The 27,862-nt window shown below is 41.7% G+C and overlaps 1 protein-coding gene across 2 annotated transcripts in view; it reads right to left on the bottom strand.

The window, feature by feature from the left end:
* LOC105465935 (SH2 domain containing 4B) overlaps positions 1 to 27,862 on the bottom strand; it is a 112,708-nt gene that overhangs the window by 68,669 nt on the left and 16,177 nt on the right. For both annotated transcript variants that reach the window (XM_011714572.3, XM_071069817.1), the window contains exons 2-3: positions 8,434 to 8,596; positions 7,191 to 7,323 (exon numbers count right to left, since the gene is read on the bottom strand). In XM_011714572.3, the coding sequence (XP_011712874.1) occupies positions 7,191 to 7,323; positions 8,434 to 8,596 (296 nt within the window). The remainder of the gene's footprint in view (positions 1 to 7,190; positions 7,324 to 8,433; positions 8,597 to 27,862) is intronic.

Below are 27,862 nucleotides of genomic sequence, written 5' to 3'. Positions count from 1 at the left end.
TGTGCTTGCTCATGCCCAGACCTCTAAAGTTACTCCTTTGCCCTCCATTATACTCCCCGGGGGGGTGGTTGGGACTAAGCGTTGCTCATGGAGTTGTCTCTCTCTCCCCTGGCACCCTGTAAGCTTTTGAGAGCCGGTAGTTTATTTCTCCCCTCTTCCCCCACAACAAACAGCCTCCCCTTACATTCTCAGGAAAAAAGAAAGTATTAAATGAAGGTTGTTGGTACATTCCTACAAGCAAAACTCAGAATGTTAGAACCTTACTGTTGAAAGACACAATAAAAATCTCACTTTGGGAAGTTGAGATGGGTGGATTGCTTGAGCTCAGAAATTCCAGATGAGCCTGGGCAACATGGTGAAACCCCATCGCTACAAAAATTACAAAAATTAGCCAGGCATGGTGGTGCATGCCTGTAGTCCCAGCTACTTGGGAGGCTGAAGTGGGAGGATGGCTTGAGTCCAAGAGACGGAGGTTGCAGTGAGCTGAGATTGCGTCACTGCACTCTGGCCAGGGTGACAGAGCCGGACCCTATGTGGAAAAAAAAAAAAAAAGGAAGGAAGGAAGGAGGAAAGGAAGGTTGGTTATCTAAACCAATCTCTAACCCATGCATAAATCCCTTGGTGAAGCTGTTTTTGGTTGTCTACTGCTGAATAACAAATTACCAGAAAATTCAGTGGTCTAAGGCCGGGCATGGTGGCTCACACCTGTAATCTCAGCACTTTGGGAGGCTGAGGTGGACAGATCATGAGGTCAGGAGATCAAGACTATCCTGGCTAACACGGTGAAATCCCGTCTCTACTAAAAATACAAAAAATTAGCCGGGCATGGTGGCAGGTGCCTGTAGTCCCAGCTACTCAGGAGGCTGAGGCAGGAGAATGGCGTGAACCTGGGAGGTGGAGTGTCTGCAGTGAGCGGAGATGGCACCACTGCACTCCAGCCTGGGCAACAGACCAAGACTCAGTCTCAAAAAAAAAAAAAAAAAAATTAGCCGGGCATGGTGGCGGGCACCTGTAGTCCCAGCTACTCGAGAGGCTGAGGCAAGAGAATGGCATGAACCCGGGAGGTGGAGCTTGCAGTGAGCCAAGATTGCACCACTGCACTCCAGCCTGGGTGACAGAGTGAAACTCCGTCTCAAAAAAAAGAAAATTCAGTGGTCTAAAACAACTACCATTTATTTGTGTATGATTCTGCAGGTTAATAATTCAGGAAGGGCTTGGTTGGATGGCTCTTCTGCACCATGTGGTATCAGTTGAGGTCAATTACTTGGTTGGGGTCATTCACTGGAATGGGCTGGCAGAACCAAGGCTTCGCTCATGTGTCTGGTGCATCAGTGCCCCTCCATGTAGTCTCTTCTTCTCTGCGTGGCTAGCTTGGGTTTCCCTACATTATGTAGTCTAGGGTAGTAGGGATTCTTATAGGACAGCTTCCAAAAGTGAGCATCACAAGAGAGGGAAAAGTAGAAACTGCAGCTCTCTTATAGTCTCCTCAAAAGTTATATCAGTCCGGGCGCAGTGGCTCATGCCTGTAATCCCAACTCTTTGGGAGGCTGAGGCAGGCAGATCACTTGAGGTCAGGAGTTTGAGACCAACTTGGCTAACATGGTGAAACCTGTCTCTACTAAAAATACAAAAAATAGCTGTTGTGTGGGTGTGCACCTGTAATCACAGCTACCTGGGAGGCTGAAGCAGGAGAATCACTTGAACCCAGGAGGCAGAGGTTTCAGTGAGCCAAGATCATGCCACTGCACTCCAGCCTGGGCAACAGAGTGAGACTCCATCTCGGATTAAAAAATAAAAAAGTTGTATCAGTCATTACTACTGCATTCTACACATCACAGCTAGTCATAAGGCTGGCGCAGCCAAAAGGGGAGGGGGACTAGATCCCACCTCTCAAAGGGAGGAGGGGCAAACAATTTGCCACAAATCCCGTTTAACCTACCACAGAAACCTTTCAGATCATGTTTCAGCCTAGGCTTAACTATTTCCTGTGATGAAGAGTTCCACACAGCAAAAGGGCAGTGCACTTACAGCCAGAGCGAACAGAAAATACCTCCGCTCATGAACCTGGACCATTCAACTGCACAGTGCTTGTTCTAATGTTGTTAACACTGCCCTAATGAGCTTCTCCAAGGCATTTCTGAGGCTCTTCAAAATGAAGACATACCAAATCAGGATCACTATTTCTAATAAAGTTTAAACATTCACATTTAGCAAATTAATATTTGAACCAAAACAAACACATAATAGTCATAACCTTCCTTGGCAATAACATCCACAGCCTGTGGCTGAGACCCTCAGTGAACCTGAGAGTCTGGCCAGATGGCCCTAGTGATCCTTCGTGAGCCCCAGCATAGAACATCCCACAATTTCTCACCCACTCTGTCACTGAGGTTCTCAAGGAGACCACTGAGCAGAAAACCTCCACGCATACCTTAATCCCTTCATGATCTCCTCGTGAGCTGAGCCCCAGGACTCCAGCTCCACAGAGCCACTCTTCCAGTATTTGGAGCTCAGCCCCCATCTGGGGAAGAGGAAGGCCAGAAATTAGAGCAGGTGCTCTCATGGTTAGGAAAGAGATAAAAATAATTGCTTTTCTTCCCCAGCAGACTTAAATAATCATATGCAAAACCCAGCAACATAAACTAAGTATCTCTCCACTGTGGGTTGGATTTGAAATACTATCATGGAGTTATTGTTCATTTCAATAGGTGTGATAATGACTTTTGTGGCTGTGGAGGGAAATGTCCTTCTTCATAGGAGACGCATGCTGAACTTCTTAGGTTTTGATCAGGAATCTGCAAACTAAGGCTCCCAGGGCTGGAGTGCAGTGGCTCAGTCTCCACTCACTGCAACCTCTGCCTCTCGGGTTCAAGCGATTCTCCTGCCTCAGCCTCATGAGTAGCTGGGATTACAGGCCTGGCTAATTTTTGTATTTTTACTATTTTGTATTTTTAGTAGTTTCACCATGTCAGCTCCTGACCTCAAGTGATCCACCCGCTTCAGCCTCCCAAAGTGCTGGGATTACAGGTGTGAGCCACCGTGCCCAGCCCACATCCTTTTGTTTCTATATTGTCGGTAGCTGCTATTGTGCTACAACAGCAGAGTTGAGTAGTTGTGTGACAGAGACAGCTGGCTCCCAAAGCCTAAAATATTTACTATCTGGGCCTTTACAGAAAATAGTTTGCCAACCCCTGGGTTAGAGTATCATCATCCATGACTTCCATTAAAATTGTTTAGTAAAACAATAGCAACAACAAAGTGTATATGAGTGTGAGTATATAAATATTCTCCATTTAAATTCACTAATTATTAACATTTTACCACATTTGCCCGAGAGAGAAGGCAAATGTGTTAAAATGTTAATATTGGTGAATTTAAACAGAGAATATGTGAGTATTCATTTTATTTTTTCTTTCAACTTTTCTTCATGTTTGAAATTTAAAAAAAATAAAATGTGTGGAGGGTAAATACTGTTTCCAAATACTGTTTTCCACATTATACTCCATTTAAAAAACTCACAAGAGGCCGGGCGCGGTGGCTCAAGCCTGTAATCCCAGCACTTTGGGAGGCCGAGATGGGCAGATCACGAGGTCAGGAGATCGAGACCATCCTGGCTAACACGGTGAAACCCCGTCTCTACTAAAAAATACAAAAAACTAGCCGGGCGAGGTGGCGGGCACCTATAGTCCCAGCTACTCGGGAGGCTGAGGCAAGAGAATGGCATAAACCCGGGAGGCAGAGCTTGCAGTGAGCTGAGATCCGGCCACTGCACTCCAGCCTGGGCGACAGAGCGAGACTCCGTCTCAAAAAACAAAACAAAACAAAACAAAACTCACAAGAGGCCAGGCACAGTGGCTTATGCCTGTAATCCCAGTACTTTGGGAGGCCAAGGTGGGTGGATCACTTGGGGTCTGGAGTTCAAGACCAGCCTGACCAATATGTGAAAGCCCATCTCTACTAAAGATACAAAAATTAACTGGGCGTGGTGGTGGGTGCCTGCAATCCCAGCTACTTGAGAGGCTGAGGCAGGAGAATCACTTGAACCTGAGAGGTAGAGGTTGCAGCGAGCCGAGATTGCACCACTGCACTCCAGCCTGGGCGACAAGAGCGAAACTCCATCTCAAACAAATTAATTAATTAATTAATAATAAAAACTCAGGAAAATCTGCTAAAAAATTTACAACTCATGGGAAAATTAAACAAGGAGAATAATAACACTCATGGTGGATCACTAGGCCATCTGGCCAGACTCTCAGGTTCACTGAGGGTCTCAACCACAGGCTGTGGATCCAAATATATAACTAGCAAGTGCAATAGGTTTAAAAATAATGGGTACAATCTCATTCACAATAGCAACAACGAACATTAAACCTAAAATTTAACTAAAAAAGAAATGTATAGCTAGGCGTGGTGGCTCACACCTATAATCCCAGCACTTTGGGAGGCCAAGGTAGGTGGTTGGCTTGAGCTCAGGAGTTCAAGACCAGCTGGGCAACATGGTGAAATCCTGTCTCTACAAAAAACACAAAAAATAGTTGAGTGTGATGGTGGTGCATGCCTGCAGTTCCAGCTACTTGGGAGGCTGAGGTGAGAGGATCACTTGAGCCCAGACAGGGGTTACAGTGAGCTGAGATTGTGCCACTGCACTCCAGCCTGGGCAACAGAGTGAGATCCTATCTCAAAGAAAAATAGCATTTAAAGAAAATAAATTTTACCAAGGTCCAAAAAGTAGAAGCATATGGGTATATAGATAAAAGTTATTGAAAAAGTTTGGGATTAGGTGGTCAGCACCTTTAAAGGTGTTTTAAAAAATTAGCAAAGACAGGCCGGGCGTGGTGGCTCACGCCTGTAATCCCAGCACTTTCGGAGGCCGAGGTGGGCGGTCACAAGGTCAGGAGATCGAGACCATGGTGAAACCCCGTCTCTACTAAAAATAGAAAAAATTAGCCAGGCGCAGGGGCGGGCGCCTGTAGTCCCAGCTATTCGAGAGGCTGAGGCAGGAGAATGGCGTGAACCCGGGAGGCGGAGCTTGCAGTGAGCCGAGATTGCGCCACTGCACTCCAGCCTGGGCGACAGAGCAAGACTCCGTCTCAAAAAAAAAAAAAAAAAAAAAAAAAAAAAAAATTAGCAAAGACAAAAAGAAGCTTTGAATAACATATCATACTTCTGAACAAGAAGATTCAATGATTCAGTAGTGTAAAAATGTCCATTTTTCACAAAGACAGCTATAAATTGATGCAATTCTAATGAAAGTCACCGAGGTCTTTGTTGTTAAGAGGGTGGGAGATAATGACAAAATAATTCAAGTTTCCCTGGCAGAAAAAAAAAAAAAAAATGGGTGAGATTAGCCAAGGACATTTTGGAAATGAAGAGTAATGGTAGGGTTCTTACCTTAACAGATGTTAAAATTTATTTTAAAGCTACAAGAATTAAACAATTAAGTCTGGCTCAGGAATAATAAATCAGAGAAGAAAAATCCACAAAAAGGCCCACAAGTAAGTAAAAAGTAAGAATCCAATCAAGGCAGCAAGTCAAATGAGAAGGAAAAAGACAGATTACATAATAAATAATATGGGAACTACTGGTTCACCATTTGGAAGAAAATAAAGTAAGAGCCCTCTATTACAATACCCTCCAAAGCGAAGGAAAACTAGTTGGAGAGAAATAAAATCAGGAAAGACATATAAACAATGTAGATTTTTAAAAGCTTGTGATGTCACAGATCCTTCTAAGCATGAAGCAAATAATGAAAGAAAACTAGACTGATAGATTTAGCCAATTAAAAGTTTAATCCTATGTACATCTGAAAATACTGAAACCAAATTTAAGAAAAAAACAACGCTGATAAAAATATTTGCAACATACATGATTTGAAAAGGCCAACGTTGGCCAGGCATGGTGGCTCATGCCTGTAATCCCAGCACTTTGGGAGGCCGAGGCAGGCAGATCACAAGGTCAGGAGTTCGAGAACAGCCTGGCCAACCTGGTGAAATCCCGTCTCTACTAAAAATACAAAAATTAGCTGGGAGTGGTGGCGCACGCCTGTGCTCCCAGTTACTCGGGAGGCTGAGGCAGAAGAATCGCTTGAAACCGGGAGGCAGAGGTTGCAGTGAGCCAAGATTGTGCCATTGCACTCCAGCCCGGGCAACAAAGCGAGACTCCGTCTCAAAAAAAAAAAAAAAAGAAGAAAGAAAGAAAGAAAAGAAAAGGCCAATGTCCTCACTATCTAATTAGTATGGGGGCAAAACAAAGTTTTAAAATTTTTTAAATGGGAAAATGCCATGAGTATATTGACAGCTGCATGACTCTCTGCACACAGGTAACAACTCCATCAAACTCTGGCCATGGCTTCTAGCAGTATAAGGTCATGTCCCTAGGATGACTCTAGACCTCCATTAAAAAACTCAATGTTGACCGGGGCGTGGTGGCTCACGCCTGTAATCGAGCACTTTGGGAGGCTGAGGTGGGTGGATCATGAGGTCAGGAGATCGAGACCATCCTGGCTAACACGGTGAAACCCCGTCTCTACTAAAAATACAAAAAATTATCTGGGTGTGGTTGCGGGTGCCTGTAGTCCCAGCTACTGGGGAGGCTGAGGTGGGAGAATGGCGTGAACCTGGTAGGCGGAGCTTGCAGTGCTGCAAGCGGAGATAGGGCCACTGCACTCCAGCCTGGGCGACAGAACGAGACTCCGTCTCAAAAAAAAAACAAAAAAGCTCAATGTTACCAGAAAACCTACTATTTGTTCTAACCAGCACCTGTCAATAGACCAATAACTCCTTATCCTAGACCACAAAATGTGACTATATCATCTCCTTGAATCCGCATAAATATTTCCAGAAGAGTGTTATTATTACCTGAATATTACAAACAAGGCCTCATTTCTGGACCAGTGGTTTGGGATGCAAAAGTCCCCAGTTCTGATCCTGACTCTATCCCTAACCACTACTACCTGTGAACTTGGCCAAGTCTCTTCTGTCTGACCCTCAGTTTCCTCATCTGTAAAATAAGAAGTGGATTGGCCCAAATGGTGTGTCAATGTCCTTCCTGCTCAGACATGACAGATTTCTATTCTCATAAAGCACCCAGTACCAACAAATGGCCAAGGATTGATCCAAACCAGAGGCCAGTCCCAGTGGTCTCGGGGCTAATCAGTTGGCCGCACACAGGGGCCCTATGCGCTGGCCCACCTTGAATTCCTCCAAGACTTTGGCTGCCTTGCGGTCTTCCATCTCCACTTTCCACTTCTCTGCCAAGATCCGGGCTTTCTCGTTGGCCAGAGCATCCCGGAACTTCTTGGTGATCTCTGCCTCCTTCTGTCTCCTACCAAGAGAGCACCACAGGTATAAGCTTGTGTGAAAAACTGAAGGACCACATGACAATAGAACTTGAAATAAAAACAATGAGCAATTTTTCCTTGGTCTATCAGAATCCAATGTTGGCAAAGACGGGGAGAAACAGGCAGTCTCAAGCATGGGAGTGTAAATCGGCACAATTGTTCTGGAAGCCAGGAAAACTATGCTAGAAACCCCGTTTCCTAGATTTTCTACACTCACGCAAGTGTACAAGGATGCATGTAGGTCAGGCATGGTGGTGCGTGCCTGTAATCCCAACATTTTGGGAGGCAGTGGCAGGAGGATCGCTTGAAGCCAGTTCAAGCCCAGCCTGGGCAACATAGTGAGACACCATCTCTACTAAAAATTTAAAAAATTAGCCATGTCTGGTGGCATGCACCTGTGTCCCAGATACTCAGGAGGCTGAGGAGGGAGGATCACTTGAGCCCAGGAGATCAAGGTTGCAGTGAGCCTTGATCATGACACTGCACTCCAACCTGGGAAACAAAGTGAGACCCTGTCTCAAAAAAACAAAACAAAATGATAAATAAATAATAAATTTATAATAAAACAAAGATGCATGTAAAAGATGCTTGCCAGAGGATTTTTATAATATAAAAAATGGTAAACAATCCAAATGTCCATCAATAAGATCAATAAGTTGGGTTTCTCATATCATATAATAAATACCTGTACCATATAGTAATCTTAAGTTGCGTTTTGGATCTATAAGTCAATTTGTCAAGGTGTGAATAAAACAATTTACAAAGCATGTATTAACTAAACATTCACTGTGGTTACCTTAGGGGGTGGGGTGTGAATTGTTCTTTATTTTGTATAGTTTTCAGTGTTGTTTACATGATTTTAGAATTTCTCAATTAAAATACCATCATTAAGACCAGGCGCAGTGGCTCACGCCTGTAATCCCAGCACTTTGGGAGGCCAAGGCGGGTGGATCACCTGAGGTCAGGAGTTTGAGACCAGCCTGGCCAACATGATGAAACTCTGTCTCTACTAAAAATACAAGAATTAGCCGTGTATGGGGCTAAGCATAGCTTCCATGCCCAGGCCCCACCCAACACCCCATAGCACCCCTCACCAGAGCTCCTCAGCTTCCCTCTGTGCCTGCAGCCGCGCCCTCTCTGCAATCAGCTCCTCAGAGATCACTTCGTAGGGCTTGTCACCAGGGCCTTCTCCCATGATCCAGACCCAGACCTCGCCATCTGCCCCTAGGAGCCATTGGATGTGCTTGTCACTTGCTGCTTCACAATAGAAGGAAGAAGAAACAGGTTTGATTTCCAATCAGTAAGGAATGACCTAAGCTGCCGAGTGGTACACAACCATCACATCACACTACAGAACACTGTCATCTACAAAAAGAATGCCAGTGAGACACTGGCCTGCTGGCAGGTCCACAACCATCTCCCACTCCCTATTCCTCTAGAGAGAAATGCAAGAGCCACACCACCCTGCAGGGGTGGGCATCCAAGACTGAGCTCTCTTTCTATCTCCAACAGAGAGAATGTACAGTGAAAAGGAGGCCGAGGATGACTAGCTCCAATTTACTCCTAACCTCCCGGCCCCGGGCAGCGATATCTTTTAGGTTAACTGCTTTTGCTTACCTCCGCACATAGGCCGAGCTAACAATGGGAGGAATTTAGTGTATAGTTTAAAGCATGGATGATAATAGCCCCTCCCCAAAACGAAGCCCTCAAGAGACAAAGAGGGTGTACATACAAGTAACAATGTCATGTTAAAAATTTATAAAAGCATTGTGACCTGATTAAGGACAAAGAAGTTTACCCTCGCTGCCACCCAGATGTCCACAGTCATTACTCACCCTTCCATCTCAACCCCCCACCTCTTCCCCCTTCCCTTAACATAAAAGAAACCCAAAATTCATATTAGCTTAGGAGGTTCTTTAGGACACTAGTTGCCATCTTCTCGGTTTGCTGGGTCTCCGAAATAAAGTTGCTTTCCTTGCCCCACGCCTTGTCTCTCAACTTATTGGCTGTTGTGTTGTGAGCAGTACAAGCTTTGGACTTTGCTACAAGAACATCAAGGGACATTGCAGCACTCTCTGGAGGAAGAAACTTGTGTCACTCCCTGGCCAAGGCAGTTAGGAGATAGTGGGCCCGCTCTGCACTCTCTCCTTCACGTCCACTGGCTAGAAACAAGGAATCAGGTGGTGGAGTGAGATGAGGCAGCCTGGGGCCCTGAGTCTTCCTGGCCCACAACAGACTGTAACACTAGCAAGAAATAAGAATGTGTTAAATTCAGCCACTGAGATTTCTCAGTTTGCCTATTGCAGCAGATTCCACTGATTACAGGACTAAAATGAAAATGTATCCCAGAAGCAGGGTGCTGCTGAAACAGAAATATAAACTGTGTTACTGCCTTAGCAGTTGGGTGGTGAGTGATATTTAACAGGCTAGAGATCCATGTTATGCAGCAGCAAAACATTCACTTTAAAAGCTAGACACTGTAACTTCAAAGGCAGACGCCATGCTTTCTGAACTTTTCATTCTAAGGGAGGAGGTTGAAAAATAGAACATGAGGAATAAGTGTTGGTTGCTAGTGACTGTGTTTGGCAAGATGTTAAGAGAAAGAAACGAATTCAAGAAAGAACTGAGTGCTTTGCAAGCTGAAATGAAAAGGGAATAGAGCAAATACAGAAATTTGAGATGTTGTAGGATTGGAAAAAGCATCTCATCATATAGCAGGACCCACATTGCAAGAGATGGAATTTTTAAAGGTTTTGCATGACAGAGCACAGGAAAATTCTAAAGTGAATAAAGTGATGAAGGGCACATAGCACCTGCAGGTCAGGCTCTGTGAAGTTCTTGTGGTGACCATGAGGATGTGCTCCGTCCACCTTCAACCACAGGGAGCATCACTGACTAAGCCCCGCAACTCCTGTGCCCTTGCGTTTACCCAAGGCCCTGCTTCCCAGAGGCTGCTCAGCCTTTTATTGAAATGCCAGGCTCATTCCCAGGAGACGCCCACCTCCTTGCCAAAAGATCGCTTTCCCTGGACTGCACAACCACCTATAACACCTCCACCCACCGTCCCTTGCCCTCTCCTTCACTCAAGGTCAAGCTTGCAATGATTCCCTCAGCCTCCTCCAGTTCCCTGCCCTTTTTCTCTCCCAGACATTTCCCTTAATAAAACCTTGTATGATTAATCCCATCTGTCTCTACTCCTCGGAGAAACCAGACTGACACAGCCACATTAAGAATGTGATCTCTCATTGCACCACTGCACTCCAGCCTGGGCGACAGAGTGAGACTCTGTCTCAAAAAAAAAAAAAAAAAAAGTGTGATCTCTCACACTTATTCTTAGAAAAAGCTTCAAGGAAGATGTCCTTCAGGTGAAACTGAGAGGCGCAAAGGTGAAGGGGCAAAGGAAGAACGTCAAGTTGAGAAATATGTCTAGAAAAGAATTTTAGATGCCGTTACTGGGACATGGAAGCAAACAGAAGCCATCTAAGTTTCTGAGCCTGGATTAAAAAATCTTTGGTTGTTCATGTCTTAAATGGCCCTTGGGCATCCAAGTCTGATGACCAGCAGGCAGGTTTCAAAGGCTTCACTGGTCTAGAGGGTGTGATCCTCAACACTCACTTCAGAGGAGGCCAAGGGGAATTATAGACAAAAAGCCTCATCCAGGCTGGAGTCAATGTTCACTCAAGGAGTTATCTTCATTGCAAGGCAGGGAAACTTCATGGTCCTGACCTGTAGGACTTCAGAAATGCTACAGACTGGAGACTGTGACTTTCACGTTCTCCACTTCTCCAGGTGGCATTTCCTTAGTGGGTATTCTGACCCTGCTCCAATACTGTGTACAGTGCCTTACGAGGGACAGGTGTTTAAATGATGTCTCCTCAGCACATTCAGACCTGATGGAGACGAGTGCAGAACCCCAGAGACAGTGGACTTTGAGCTGGATGCAGTGACTGGCTGGGACCTGAAGGTGTCCCCTGTAAGAGGTGGTAAGTGTATTTTAGAGGCAGGAGAAGAATGAAATGTGTGGATGGCCAGAATGACAATTTAGGACAGTGACAATGCAATGTCCACCACCCCATGTCTCTTCCTCAGCCCACAGATGACTGATTACATTCCTCAGCTTCCCTTCAGTTCTGTGGGGCCACGTGATTGAATTCTAGTCTACGGAATGTCAGGGAAGGGATTTGTTGTGCCATTTTCAGGCTAAGACAGTTAGCAGCTGGTGTGCCTTCTCCACATTTTCACTCTTGTCCACCCAGCTGGAAATAAATGGTGGAATTTCAAGGAAAAAAGCAGCCTGATCCATGAGCCAATGTTTGAAAGCAAGTTACACAGAAGAAATACCCAACCCACATCAAACCGTGAAATAGTTAAGTAATAAACCTTCATCATATTAATCTACTGAAATTTCAGGCTTTTCTATATGCGCATGGCAGCAGTAATTCTCCAGATATATATAGGAGTACATTGCTATTTTTAAGTATGTTACAAGCAATATAGTAGCAAAGAAACAGCGATTTAATTGTGACTGATAGAAACAGAGAGGCAATCACTACTTAGAATTATAAAACTTTCAAATTAATAGTGGGTAAAAATAAATGATAAGAGGATTACCAATCCTGCTAAGCAAGGGGAAAAGGTAAAGCAACAAAAAATGGGTAGCTATTACAGCAGATACTGCCAATTAACTACCCACCCTCCATGCTTGCCTCACCACAGAACCCCAAGTGGTTCAGGGAGCAGCAGAGATCCCCCCCTATTTTAGGAAAAGTGAGTTTTGACCCCAGCCTCAAAGGACAAATAACAATTGATCTGGCAGGGCACAGTGGCTCACGCCTGTAAACCCAGCACTTTGGGAGGCCAAAATGGGCAGATCACCTGAGGTCAGGAGTTCGAGACCAGCTTGGCCAATATGATGAAACCCCATCTCTACTAAAACTACAAAAATTAGCTGGGCATGGTGGCGCATGCCTGTAATCCCAGCTACTCGGGAGGCTGAGCTGGGAGAATTGCTTCAACCTAGGAGGCAGAGGTTGCAGTGAGCCAAGATCATGCCACTGCACTCCGGCCTGGGTGATAGAGTGAGACTCCATCTCAAAAAAAAAAAAAATTGATCTAATCCCATCAGGTAATATTATTCTCATTGGCAAGTGATTCATCTATGAGTGACAAGATGTCCCCATTTCTGACAAAGAAGATATAAGCAGATGTTCCAGTGAAGGGTTCTTCTTCTCCAAACAAATGGGTAAGTCTTAGGAGAAACCTCTTTACTCTTCACTCTTTTTTTTTTGTTTTTTGGGGGGTTTTTTTGCTTTTTTTTTTAGACGGAGCCTGGCTCTGTCGCCCAGGCTGGAGTACAGTGGCATGATCTTGGCTTACTGCAACCTCTGCCTCCCGGGTTCACGCCATTCTCCTACCTCAGCCTCCCGAGCAGCTGGGACTACAGGTGCCACTACCAGGCTGGGCTAATTTTTTTGTATTTTTAGTAGACATAGGGTTTCACCGTGTTAGCCAGGATGGTCTTGATCTCTTGACATCGTGATCCACCCGCCTCGGCCTCCCAAAGTGCTAGGATTACAGGCATGAGCCACCGTGCCCGGCCCACTCTTCATTCTTTTACCCCACCTTCTTCTTCCTGCCGGTAATGAAGCAATGGTTCCTGGAGCCCCTGGAAAACTTTTGCAACCCTGAGGATAAAAGCAACATGCTGGTGACAGAGCGAGACTCCGTCTCAAAAAAAAAAAAAAAAAAAAAAAAAAAAAAGCAACATGCTAAAGATGGGGAGGCAAAAGATAGAAGGGAAGGGATACTTCGTGATCTTATCGAGCAGCTAAACTAATATTACCCATTGCAGCACATCTCATCTCCAGATTTCTTGTCATCTGAGAGAAATAAGGAACTTTAAGAAATAAAGTTCTTCAGTTGGGCGTGGTGGTGCATGCCTCTAGTCCCAGCTAGTAGGGAGGGTGAAGCAGGAAGATGCCCTGAGCCCAGGAGCTGGAGACTGCAGTGAGCTGTAATTGCACCACTGCACTCACTCCAGCCTGGGTAAGAGGGCAAGAACATGTCTCTTTAAAAGAAAAAAAAAAAGGAAAAGAAATAAAGTTCTTCATGGAGATAAAGGATAGAATGATGCTTACCAGAGGCTGGGAAGGGTAGTAGGGCTGGGGGTGGGGGTAGTGGGATGGTTAATGGGTACAAAAATATAGTTAGATAGTGTGAAAGTAAACTAAAAATGGTCTGAGAAGGACTCTGTTGCTCTCTATTTGAGTCCTTGTGGACGAACCATAACCTAACTTAATAGGTATACAAGATTGAAACCCTAACTTAAGAGTATGAGCCTGTAACAACAGGGGAGTCATGGCCAATCCCTGCAGCCATACTTCAGCCACTCATAGACTGCTGAGTGTTCAAACTGTGCTCAAATAAGGCAAACGCCAACCTGTGACCAATCCACCTGTTTCTGCACCTCACTTCCAATTTCCCTTTTTTTGTCTATAAATTTGTTCTGACCACAAGACATGCCTGGAGTCTCTCTATATTTGCTGTGATTCTGAGTGCTGCCCAATTGGCAAATCATTCATTCCTCAATTAAATTCCTTTAATTTAATTCAGTTGAAGTTTTCCTTTTAACAATAGAAAGAATGTTTTTGGTTTAAGACACAAAATTAATGGTTATGTTTACTGAAATGGAGAACATGGGAAAAAGAGGCTGGAGATATCAATATTCTGTTTTGGCCAAATTAAGTTTGACATGCTTATTAGACATTCAACAGGCAGTTGAATAAAATAGGATTCAGGGGAAAGGATGGAACTAAGAAATAAACTTTTTGAGTTATCAGTGTACAGATGATATTTAAAGCCAAGGAAATGGATGGGATCAGCTAGAGAGTGAGAAGTGGTAGAAAACGGAAGACGCCCAAGGACATTGTCCCAGGAGAGACACTCCAATACTTAAAGAGGAGGAAGACCCAAAGGAGATCTGGAGAGAGAGGCCTGTGAGGCAGGAGAACAAACTGTGAGTGCAGTATCCCAAGCCAGGTGTAGAAACAATTTCAGGAAGCAAGAAGAAAGGAAACTTGCAAGTGCAGCTAATGGGCAGATGAGGTGAGGGCTGAGAATTGGACACTGAATTCAGCAACATGGAGGTCACTGGTGATCCTGACATGAGTGGTTTCCTAAGCCTGTGAAAAAGAAGACTTGGAAATATGAAAACATTTAGAGAAAGATATAAAAGCATATCGTTATAACTTTGGGGAAGGGAAGAATTTGTTCTACAAGACATAAAAAGAATAAGCTGCAAGATACAATGTTGATAAATTTAAATACAGATTAAAGTTTAAAATTTCTACACACAAAAAACATATCATAAAGACAATTAAAAATCAAAACACCTAGAGAGGGGCACCAAGATAGCCAAATAGGAACAGCTTCAGCCTCCAGCTCCCAGCGTGAGTGACACAGAAGACAGCTGACTTCTACATTTCCAACTGAGGTACCAGGTTCATCTCACTGGGGCATGCCGGATAGTCGGTGCAGGACAGTGGGTGCAGCCCAACGAGTGAGAGCTGAAGCAGGGTGAGGCATCACCTCACCCAGGAAGTGCAAGGGGGAAGGGAATTACTTTTCCTAGCCAAGGGAAACCATGACACACAACACCTGGAAAATCGGGTCACTCCCAACCTAACACTGCGCTTTACTAAGGGTATTAGCAAACGGCAAGCCAGGAGATTATATCCCATGTCTGGCTTGGAGGGTCCCACGCCCAAAGAGCCTCCCTCATTGCTAGCACAGCAGTCTGAGATCTAACTGCAAGGCGCCAGCGAGGCTGGGGGAGGGGCGCCCGCCATTGCTGAGGCTTAAGTAGGTAAACAAAGCTGCCAGGAAGTCTGAACTGGGTGGAGCCCACCACAGTGCAAGGAGGCCTGCCTCCTTCTGTAGACTCCACCTCTGAGGACAGGGCATAGCTAAACAAAAAGCAGCAGAAACCTCTGCAGATGTAAATGTCCCCATCTGACAGCTTTGAAGAGAGTAGTGATTCTCCCAGCACAGAGGTTGAGATCTGAGAACGGACAGACTGCCTGCTCAAGTGGGTCCCTGACCCCCGAGTAGCCTAACTGGGAGAGCTTAACTGTGAGTAGCCTAACTGGAGTGGATCTCAAGCAAACTCCAACAGACCTGCAGCTGAGGGCCCTGACTGTTAGAAAGAAAACTAACAAAGAGAAAGGACATCCACACCAAAACCCCATCTGCACATCACCATCATCAAAGACCAAAGGTAGATAAAACCACAAAGATGGGGAAAAAGCAGTGCACAAAAGCTCAAAACTGAAAAAATCAGAGTGCCTCTCCCCCTCCAAAGGAACGCAGCTTCTCGCCAGCAATGGAACAAAGCTGGATGGAGAATGACCTTGATGAGTTAAGAGAAGAAGGCTTCAGTCAATCAAACTTCTCAGAGCTAAAGGAGGAACGACGAACCTAGCGCAAAGAAACTAAAAACCTTGAAAAAAGATTTGATGAATGGATAACTAGAATAACCAATGCGGAGAAGTCCATAAACAACCTAACAGAGACGAAAACCATGACATGAGCACTACGTGACAAATGCACAAGCTTCAGTAACCGACTCGATCAACTGGAAGAAAGAGTATCAGAGATTGAAGATCAAATTAATGAAATGAAGTGAGAAGAAAAGCTTAGAGAAAAAAGAGTAAAAAGAAATGAACAAAGCCTCCAAGAAATATGGGATTATGTGCAAAGACCAAATCTACATCTGATTGGTGTACCTGAAAGTGATGGGGAGAATGGAACCAAGTTGGAAAACACTCTGCAGGATATTATCCAGGAGAACTTCCCCAACCTAGCAAGGCAGGCCAACATTCAAATTCAGGAAATACAGAGGACACCACAAAGATACTCCTCGAGAATAGCAACTCCAAGACACATAATTGTCAGATTCACCAAAGTTGAAATAAAGGAAAAAATTTTATGGGCAGCCAGAGAGAAAGGTCGAGTTACCCACAAAGGGAAGCCCATCAGACTAACAGCGGATCTCTTGGCAGAAAAACTACAAGCTAGAAGAGAGTGGGGGCCAATATTCAACATTCTTAAAGAAAAGAATTTTCAACCCAGAATCTCATATCCAGACAAACTAAGCTTCATAAGTGAAGGAGAAATAAAATCCTTTACAGACAAGCAAATGCTGAGAGATTTTGTCACCACCAGGCCTGCCCTACAAGAGCTCCTGAAGGAAGCACTAAACATGGAAAGGAACAACTGGTACCAGCCATTGCAAAAACATGCCAAAATGTAAAGATTATCAATGCTAGGAAGAAACTGCACCAACTAACGAGCAAAATAACCAGCTAACATCATAATGACAGGATCAAATTCACACATAACAATATTAACCTTAAATGTAAATGGGCTAAGTGGTCCAGTTAAAAGACACAGACTGGCAAATTGGATAAAGAGTCAAGACCCATCAGTTTTCTGTATTCAGGAGACCAATCTCATGTGCAGAGACACACATAGGTACAAAATAAAGGGATGGAGGAAGATCTACCAAGCAAATGGAAAACAAAAAAAAGGCAGGGGTTGCAATCCTAGTCTCTGATAACACAGACTTTAAACCAACAAAGATCAAAAGAGACAAAAAAGGCCATTACATAATGGTAAAGGGATCAATTCAACAAGAAGAGCTAACTATCCTAAATATATATGCACCCAATACAGGAGCACCCAGATTCATAAAGCAAGTCCTTAGAGACTTACAAAGAGACTTAGACTCCCACACAATAATAATGGGAGACTTTAACACTCCACTGTCAACATTATACAGATCAACAAGACAGAAAGTTAACAAGGATATCCAGGAATTGAACTCAACTCTGCACCAAGCAGACCTAATAGACATCTACAGAACTCTCCACCCAAATCAACAGAATATACATTCTTCTCAGCACCACATCGCACTTATTCCAAAATTGACCACATAGTTGGAAGTAAAGCACTCCTCAGCAAATGTAAAAGAATGGAAATTATAACAAACTGTCTCTCAGACCACAGTGTAATCAAACTAGAATTCAGGACTAAGAAACTCAATCAAAACCGCTCAATTACATGGAAACTGAACAACCTGCTCCTGAATGACTACTGGGTACATAACGAAATGAAGGCAGAAATAAAGATGTTCCTTGAAACCAATAAGAACAAAGATACAACATACCAGAATCTCTGGGACACATTTAAAGCAGTGTGTAGAGGGAAATTTATAGCACTAAATGCCCACAAAAGAAAGCAGGAAAGATCTAAAATTGACACCCTAACATCACAATTAAAAGAACTAGAGAAGCAAGAGCAAACACATTCAAAAGCTAGCAGAAGGCAAGAAATAACTAAGATCATAGCAGATAGAGACACAAAAAACCCTTCAAAAAAATCAATGAATCCAGGAGCTGGTTTTTTGAAAAGATCAACAAAATTGATAGACTGCTAGCAAGACTAACAAAGAAGAAAAGAGAGAAGAATCAAATAGACACAATAAAAAATGATACAGGGGATATCACCACTGACCCCATAGAAATACAACCTACCATCAGAGAATACTATCAACACCTCTATGCAAATAAGCTAGAAAACCTAAAAGAAATGGATAAATTCCTGGACACATACACTCTCCCAAGACTAAACCAGGAAGAAGTTGAATCCCTGAATAGACCAAGAGCAGGCTCTGAAATTGAGGCAATAATTAATTGCCTACCAACCAAAAAAAGTCCAAGACCAGACAGATTCACAGCTGAATTCTACCAGAGGTACAAGGAGAAGCTGGTACATTCCTTCTGAAACTATTCCAATCAATAGAAAAAGAAGGAATCCTCCCTAACTCATTTTATGAGGCCAACACCACCCTAATACCAAAGGCTAGCAGAGACACAACAAAAAAAGAGAATTTTAGACCAATATCCCTGATGAACATAGATGCAAAAATCCTCAATAAAATACTGGCAAACCGAATCCAGCAGCACATCAAAAAACTTATCCACCATGATCAAGTGGGCTTCATCCCTGGGATGCAAGGCTGATTCAACATACACAAATCAATAAACGTAATCCAGCATATAAACAGAACCAAAGACAAAACCCACATGATTATCTCAATAGATGCGGAAAAGGCCTTTGACAAAATTCAACACCCCTTCATGCTAAAAACGCTCAATAAATTCGGTATTGATGGAACATATCTCAAAATAATAAGAACTATTCATGACAAACCCACAGCCAATATCATACTGAATGGGCAAAAACTGGAAGTATTCCCCTTAAAAACTAGCACAAGACAGGGATGCCCTCTCTCACCACTCCTATTCAACATAGTGTTGGAAGTTCTGGCCAGGGCAATCAGGCAGGAGAAAGAAATAAAGGGCATTCAATTAGGAAAAGAAGTAGTCAAATTGTCCCTGTTTGCAGATGACATAATTGTCTATTTAGAAAACCCGACCATCTCAGCCCAAAATCTCCTGAAGCTGATAAGCAACTTCAGCAAAGTCTCAGGATACAAAATCAATGTGCAAAAATCACAAGCATTCTTATACACCAATAACAGAAAAACAGAGAGCCAAATCATGTATGAACTCCCATTCACAATTGCTTCAAAGAGAATAAAATACCTAGGAATCCAACTTACGAGGGATGTGAAGGACCTCTTCAAGGAGAACTACAAACCACTGCTCAATGAAATAAAAGAGGACACAAACAAATGGAAGAATATTCCATGCTCGTGGATAGGAAGAATCAATATTGTGAAAATGGCCATACTGCCTAAGGTAATTTATAGATTCAATGTCATCCCCATCAAGCTACCAATGACTTTCTTCACAGAATTGGAAAAAGCTACTTTAAAGTTCATATGGAACCAAAAAAGAGCCCGCATTGCCAAAACAATCCTAAGTCAGAAGAACAAAGCTGGAGGCATCACGCTACCTGATTTCAAACTATACTACAAGGTTGCAGTAATCAAAACAGCATGGTACTGGTACCAAAACAGAGACATAGACCAATGGAACAGAACAGAGCCCTCAGAAATAATACCACACATCTACAACCATCTGATCTTTGACAAACCTGACAAAAACAAGAAATGGGGAAAGAATTCCCTATTTAATAAACGGGGCTGGGAAAACTGGCTAGCCATAAGTAGAAAGCTGAAATTGGATCCCTTCCTTACTCCTTACACAAAAATTAATTCAAGATGGATTAGAGACTTAAATGTTAGACCTAAAACCATAAAAACCCTAGAAGAAAACTTAGGCAATACCATTCAGGACATAGGCATGGGCAAGGACTTCATGTCTAAAACACCACAAGCAATGGCAACGAAAGCCAAAATAGACAAATGGGATCTAATTAAACTAAAGAGCTTCTGCACAGCAAAAGAAACTACCATCAGAGTGAACAGGCAACCTACAGAATGGGAGAAAAGTTTTGCAATCTACTCATCTGTCAAAGGGCTAATATCCAGAACCTACAAAGAACTGAAACAAATTTACAAGAAAAAAACAAACAACCCCATCAAAAAGTGGGCAAAGGATATGAATAGACACTTCTCAAAAGAAGACATTTATGCAGACAACAGACATATGAAAAAATGCTCATCATCACTTGCCATCAGATAAATGCAAATCAAAACCACAATGAGATACCATCTCACACCAGTTAGAATGGCAATCATTAAAAATTCAGGACACAACAGGTGCTGGAGAGGACGTGAAGAAATAGGAACACTTTTGCACTGTTGGTGGGACTGTAAACTAGTTCAACCTTTGTGGAAGACAGTGTGGCGATTCCTCAAGGATCTAGAACTAGAAATACCATTTGACCCAGCCATCCCATTACTGGGTATAAACCCAAAGGATTATAAATCACGCTGCTATAAAGACACATGCACATGTATGTTTATTGCAGCACTATTCACAATAGCAAAGACTTGGAACCAACCCAAATGTCCATCAATGACAGACCAGATTAAGAAAATGTGGCACATATACACCATGGAATACTATGCAGCCATAAAAAAGGATGAGTTCGTGTCCTTTGTAGGGACATGGATGAAGCTGGAAACCATCATTCTCAGCAAACTATCGCAAGAACAGAAAACCAAATACCACATGTTCTCACTCATAGGTGGGAACTGAACAATGAGATCACTTGGACACAGGAAGGGGAACTTCACACACCGGGGCCTGTTGTGGGGTGGAGGGAGGGGGAAGGACAGCATTAGGAGATATACCTAATATGAATGACGAGTTAATGGGTGCAGCACACCAACATGGCATGTGTATACATATGTAACAAACCTGCACGTTGTGCACATGTACCCTAGGACATAAAGTATAATAAAATAAATTTTAAAAAAATCAAAACACCAAATGAGAGAAAACATTTAAATACCTGTAACCATCAACTATTAATAAAACTAATAATAACAGCAAACATGTATAGAGGGCTTAGCTACTAACTGCAGTTCAACATATTTTATATGTACCAACATATGGAAATCCAGTACAATTTTTCTCAACTGGGGTTCTGTAAGAGAAATAAGCCCTATGAAACATAATTTGAATGATGACTTTTCTCAATTTTCCTAAGGATGATATATAGATAGTACCAACCTATATGCCTTGTGGAAGAGTTAACTCAGCACATATAATGCATCCTTTAGGACAAGAGTTATCAAATAATTAGCTCTTAGAGCCCCTATACATTCTTTAAAAATACTGAGTATCACAAAGAGCTTCTGTTGTTGTGGGTTATATCTATCAATATTTCCCCTAATTAAAACTGAGAAAATTTTAAATATTTATTTCAAATAATGATAAATCATCATATATTAACATATACTGCATAATATTTAATTAAAAATAATGATGCATTCTAAAACAAATATGTAATTGAAAAACAGGGTAAAAACACCATGGCATTAATCTGGGCAATTATTTTTTGGATATAAACTCAAAAGCACATGCAACAACAGTAAAAATAGACAAATGGGATAATGTCAAACTACAAAGCTTCTGCACAGCCAAGGAAACAATTAACAGAGTAAAGAGATACTCTACAGAATGGAAGAAAATATGTGCGAACCATACATCTGATAAAGGGTTAATATCCAAAATATATAAGGACTCTAACAACTCAACAGAAGAAAACAAATAACCCAATTTTTTAAAATGGGCAAAAGACTAGAATAGATAATTCTCAAAGGAAGGCATACAAATAGCCAACAGGTATATAAAAAACTGTTCGGCATCACAGGTCATCAGAGAAATGCAAATTAAAACCACATTGAGATATCACCTCATACCTGTAAGAATGGCTATGACCAAAAAGATGAAAGGTACCAAATGTGGAAGAGGATGTTGAGAAAAGGGAGCCTTTTACACTGTTGGCAGGAGCATAAATTAGTACAGCTATTGTGGAAAATAGTATGAAGGTTCCTGAAAAAAATTACAAAAAGAAGTATCCTATGATCCAGTGATCCCACTACTAGATAAATATCCAGAGAAAATGAAACCTGTATGCTGAAGAGTTATCTGAACTTCCATGTTCACTGCAGCATTATGCACAATAGCCAAGATATGGAATCAACCTAAGTGATTATAAACAGATAAATAGAAAAAATGTGGCACATATTCAGTAAGTCCTCATGTAACATCATTGATAGGTTCTTGGAAACTGCAACTATAAGCAGAACAACATACAGCCAGTCTTTTAAATAATGTCATTTCGTTCAATGTCATTTTGTTAAAAAGTTCATGAGAAAAAATTGATTTTGTTATTCGTCATTTCACTTAAAGTCACAGTTTCCAAGAATCTATCAGTGATGTTAAGTGAGGACTTACTTGTACACAGTGGAGTATTATTCAGCCTTTGAAGGTAATTCTGTCATTTGCAACAACATGGATGAACCTGGAGGATATTATGTTAAGTGAAATGAGCCACACACAGAAAGACAAATACCACATTATCTCACATGTGGAATTTTTTAAAGTTGTTACTAGGGGATGGGGGCTGTGGGCAGGGAGGAGGATTAGGAGATTTTGGAATTTACGTGTGTGTGTGTGTGTGTGTGTGTAATTGGAAGAGTGGCCTTGCTTTACATTTTTGCAAATCTATTCAATGCCCAGCTTAATAGAACGCAGGTGGACTACTCATATCTGCTTCTGCATTCAGTCTGTTGCAAAATGTAATTTTGGTTGAAGTATATTTTGAAAAATTGGACTTCATCCAGTTATGTATATAGAAAAAAGAAAAGGGAATTAATCATTTTTTCAGATAATCTCTGATACTACATCAAAATTCAAACAAGTAGTAATTTCTTAAATGTTAGTTGCAATGCAGTATCTGAAACCATATCAATGAATTTATTGTATTTTATTGTATTAATATTTATTAGCCATGTTAATTTCTTAGTTTGATCAGGGTACCTTAGTGACATAATGTGTTACCATAAAAGGAAGCTGAGTATATGGGAATTCTTTGAACTACTTTGCAACTCTTCTGTAAGTCTAAAGTTAATTCAAAATAAAAAGTTTAATATTTAAAAAGCAAAATAAGTTGAAAATCCATTGGTTTATTTTTCATTTTGAATGAATCTTTTACCAATGCATAATTTTGCAACATTACTCATTGGTTCTTTGAAGAATATTGGTTCATTGAGTCAAGCAGATCTTCCAAACACTGACTTATTTTATTTTGCAACATCTGAAAAGTCACATTTGTAAATATCACCATGAATCTTACAAGAAAAGTCATTGTGTATTTGGAAACTAATAAGCCCATTGTGGCAGACACAAGTTTTCAAAAACTTTAATTTTCGCTTTAAAGCTGAATTTTTATCATTGGCATGAATTCTATCAGTTGTTTTCCTTGAAGTGACAGATTCACTTTATTTTCAAAAACCCAAGTCTGAAAAAAACATATATAGCTCGTCTGTCAGTGTTCCTTCAAGTAAAAATGGTGTTCCACAAATAAAGAGGCTAATTCAGCAAGTAACTTGAACAATCACACGTGCTTTTCTCAAGACACTCATCATACGTCAGTTTGCAACAGAAAGGGTTCATGCATACTTCCCATTTTGTCACACAATACAAAGTTTACTGTTTCACCAAGGAGTGAAACCATCATTGATTTCATTGTGAATGTGTGATGGTGAGAAATACAATGACTACCACCAAAGATTCACTCACTATTGATTTTGCATTATTAGTACAAATGTAAAAAAAAAAAAAGTAAGTAAATAACCTCGTAGTGTTATTGTTAAAATAGTGTTGACCTTGAAGACCTCCAGGAAAAGCGTCACAGACCCCAGGAATTCATGAACAACACTTTGAGAATCACCGCCAGTGTATCGGAGCTTAATTTTCTTACAAAATCCAAAAATAAAAAATAAAAATAAAAGTAAACTTGGCCAGGAACAATGGTTCAGGCCTATAATTCCAGCATTTTGAGAGGCTAAGGCAGGAGAATTGCTCAAAGCCAGGAGTTCGAGACGAGCCTGGGTCACAAAGCAAGACCCCTTGTCTCTAAAAAAGTAAAAAAAAATAGCCAGGTGTGGCGGTGTGCACCTATAGTCCCAGCTACTTGGAAGGCTGAGGCGGGAGAATGGCTTGAGCCCAGGAGTTCAGGGCTGCAGTGGGCTATAACCATGCCATTGTACCCCAGCCTGGGTGACCAAACGAGACTCTGTCTCAAAAAAAAAAAAAAAAAAAAATCTAAGAATAAATAAATAATTCCTATACATTAATTGAAAAATGAATAGCCTTATTTTAAAAAAAATAAAAATAAATTAAAAATTTAAAAAGCCGGGTGCGGTGGCTCAACCCTGTAATCCCAGCACTTTGGGAGGCCGAGACGGGCGGATCACGAGGTCAGGAGATTGAGATCATCCTGGCTAACATGGTGAAACCCCGTCTCTACTAAAAAATACAAAAAAATAGCCGGGCGAGGTGGCGGGCGCCTGTAGTCCCAGCTACTCGGGAGGCTGAGGCAGGAGAATGGCGTCAACCCAGGGGGCGGAGCTTGCAGTGAGCTGAGATCCGGCCACTGCACTCCAGCTTGGGCGACAGAGCGAGACTCCGTCTCAAAAAAAAAAAAAAAAAAAAAAAAAAAAAAAAAAAAATTTTAAAAAGCTGCAGCCGGGCGCGGTGACTCACACCAGTAATCCCAGCGCTTTGGGAGGCCACGGCAGGCGGATCATGAGATCAGGAGATTGAGACCATCCTGGCTAACACGGTGAAAACCCGTCTCTACTAAAAATACAAAAAAATTAGCTGGGCATGGTGGCGGGCGCCGGTAGTCCCAGCTACTCCGAAGGCTGAGGCAGGAGAATGGCGTGAACTAGGGAGGCAGAGCTTGCAGTGAGCCGAGATCCCGCCACTGCACTCCAGCCTGGACGACAGTGCAAGACTCTGTCTGGAAAAAAAAAAAAAAAAAAAAAAAAAAAAAAAAAAAGGCGCAACAGATATCGTGGCAAATGCTGTTAGTTACCTACCTGTTACCCCTCCCTCCACTGCCTCCTTGCTACTGGTACTCTGAGTTTAATCAAGACAGCAATATGCCTCGTTAAAATTCTAATTTTCTCAGTCGGCCAGATAAGGGTGGCCAATGAATGTAAATAGGTTACCAGGGAGTTGTGGGAAACTTTTTGCTGTCCTGATGTCGACACCACCCTGGCTTTCTTTCTCCTCTTCTTCATACCAAAGAGAAGATGTGATGTCAGGAAGCACAATAGCCACTGCAGACCCAAAATGCTAAGCCAATCAGAGGATCATGAAAGAAGAGCCAGAGATATTAATATCATAGAACCACTAAGCTGGCCCAGGTCTGTCTATTTCCAAATTCTTTTTCTAGGTGGGGGAAAAAAATCCTACTTATGGAAATTCTTGGTGATTCGATTTTCTGTTGTTTGCAGCATAACACATTCCTGTCAGATTATTGATATAAACAAGCATCACAGAAAACATAGTTAATACGTTAAAAGATACTTAATGTCACCACTAATTAAAGATACGCATATTAAAACAAGTGTACACACTCCTACAAGATTGGAAAGAATGAATAAGTCTGATGGTCCTAAGTGTCAGAGAAGATCTAGAGCAACACTAATTCTTATAAACTGCTGATAAGGGAAGGTACTGATAAAACCACTTTGGAAATATTTGGCCATATCTAGTAGAGTTGAAAATGCTTTTAATTATTACTAAGGAATAGCAGTTTTAGGCAAATAATTTAATGACTCTTACAAATTTGCCTAGAGAAGCCTGAATAAGAAGGTTAATAAATACATTGTTCAAAATATAAAAAACTGGAAACCAGATAAATATCCAACAAGTAAAAACAGAAAAATAAAGCATGGTTTTTTTTTAAATATAGTACTATATAGCAAGAAAGTAGGTTTGAACAATATAGTTACATCTCTTTTACAAATATATCTCTTTAAAAAAAATTTAATGGTATATTTTGGGTAGGGGGCAAGGGGAGGGAGAGCATTAGGACAAACACCTAATGTACACAGGACTTAAAACATAGATAATGGGTTGATAGATGCAGCAAACCACCATGGCACATGTATACCTATGTAACAAACCTGCACGTTCTGCACATGTATCCCAGAACTTAAAGCAAAAATTTTAAATTTTTTAAAATTTTTTAAAAATAGAAAACCTGAGCTAAAGTGATGACTTTGAGTGTACCAGTCTATTTACGGTTGCTTGCAATGACTTCAAATAAATACTACATTGTGGTATTAAATACAATTTTTAAAATGGTATATTTTTGGGCCAGGGGCAGTGGCTCACTCCTGTAATCCCAGCACTTTGGGAGGCTGAGGTGGGTGGATCACGAGGTCAGAAGATAGAGACCATCCTGGCTAACACAGTGAAACCCCGTCTCTACTAAAAATACCAAAAATTAGCCGGGCGGGCGCCTGTAGTCCCAGCTACTTGGGAGGCTGACGCAGGAGAATGGCGTGAACCTGGGAGGTGGAGCTTGCAGTGAGCTGAGATGGCGTCATTGCACTCCAGCCTGGGTGACAGAGCCAGACTCTGTTGCAACAACAAAAAAAAAAAAGGTGTATTTTTAAAAATACGGTACTATATAGCAAGAAAATAGGTTTCAACAACATAGTTACAACTCTTTTGAAAATGCAGAACCTCTTTGGGGGAGCAAAGGTGGGAGGATCACTTGAGCCCCGGAGTTTGAGACCAGCCTAGGAACACAGTGAGACCCCATTCCTGCAAAATGTAAAAAAATTAGCCTGACGTGATGGTGCACGCCTGTGGTTCCAGCTACTCAGGAGGCTTAGGCAGGAGGATCCTTTGAGCCCAGGAGGTCGAGGCTACAGTGAGCCATGATCATACCACTACACTACAGCCTGGGTAACAGAGCGAGACCCTGTCTCGAAAAAGAAAAAAATGCAGAACCACAAAATTAAATTCAGATTATCATAGTATAATCATATAATGCCATTTATATAATGATTAAACAACATATTACTTATGGACAAAGTCTATATTACAGTAAGAAACAGATATAAGCATGATAAACATTGAATTTGCAACAAAGGTTGCATAAGAGATAGGGAGCAAGATTGTAGAAAGGCACCAAAGTAAGTCTCAACTGAATCTGAATTGTTTAAATAAAAACAAGGCACTAACATTAACATTTGATAAATATACTATGGGCCCATGGGTATTTATAATATTATTTTCTATTGTGCCTGTTCATTCAAATGTTTTATAATGAGAAATTTTAAAAGCAGTGTAAAAAAGATATAATGTGAATAAACTAATTTTTAATCTAAGATATTAGAAAAAACAATAAAATAAGATAAAAGAGTAGGAAGAAGAAACAAATGAAGACAAAAGCTAAGATTAGTAAAATACAAAGCATATATAGTATAAATACAACTAAACATTTGTTCTTTGGAAAATGTAATAAAATAAGAAACTGCCTGGCATACCTAAGTAAAAATTAAATAAAACAAAAATATATACCATTAGAAATTAAAAGACAATATAAAAAACAAGTGATTATAAAAGAATATTATGTGCTACTCTATCTTAACAACTTGGAAAATACATAGATATAAACATAAATCTTCATAGTAAGGTTAGACCTTCATGACCTCAGAAACAACGGTTTCTTAAATATGACAGTAAAAGTACAAGCAACAAATGGTTTCACACATCTATGAACATAATAAAAAGTGTTAAATTGTATGCTTTCAGTCCATGACTTAAGGCTGGGTGCAGCAGCTCACACCTATAATCCTAGCACTTTGGGGAGCCAAGTTGGACAGATTGCTTGAGCCCAGGAGTTCAAGACCAGCCTTGACCACATGGCAAATCCCTGTCGCTACCAAAAAACAAACAAAAAAAATTAGCTGGGTGTGTGGTGGTGCCCACCTGCAGTTCCAGCAATTGAAAGGCTGAGGTGGGAGAATCACTTGAGCCCAGAAGATGGAGG

Source organism: Macaca nemestrina, chromosome 9 (assembly GCF_043159975.1).
Source record: "Macaca nemestrina isolate mMacNem1 chromosome 9, mMacNem.hap1, whole genome shotgun sequence".
NCBI classification, from domain to species: Eukaryota; Metazoa; Chordata; class Mammalia; order Primates; family Cercopithecidae; genus Macaca; species Macaca nemestrina.
This window is presented reverse-complemented; position numbering and strand designations above follow the sequence as displayed.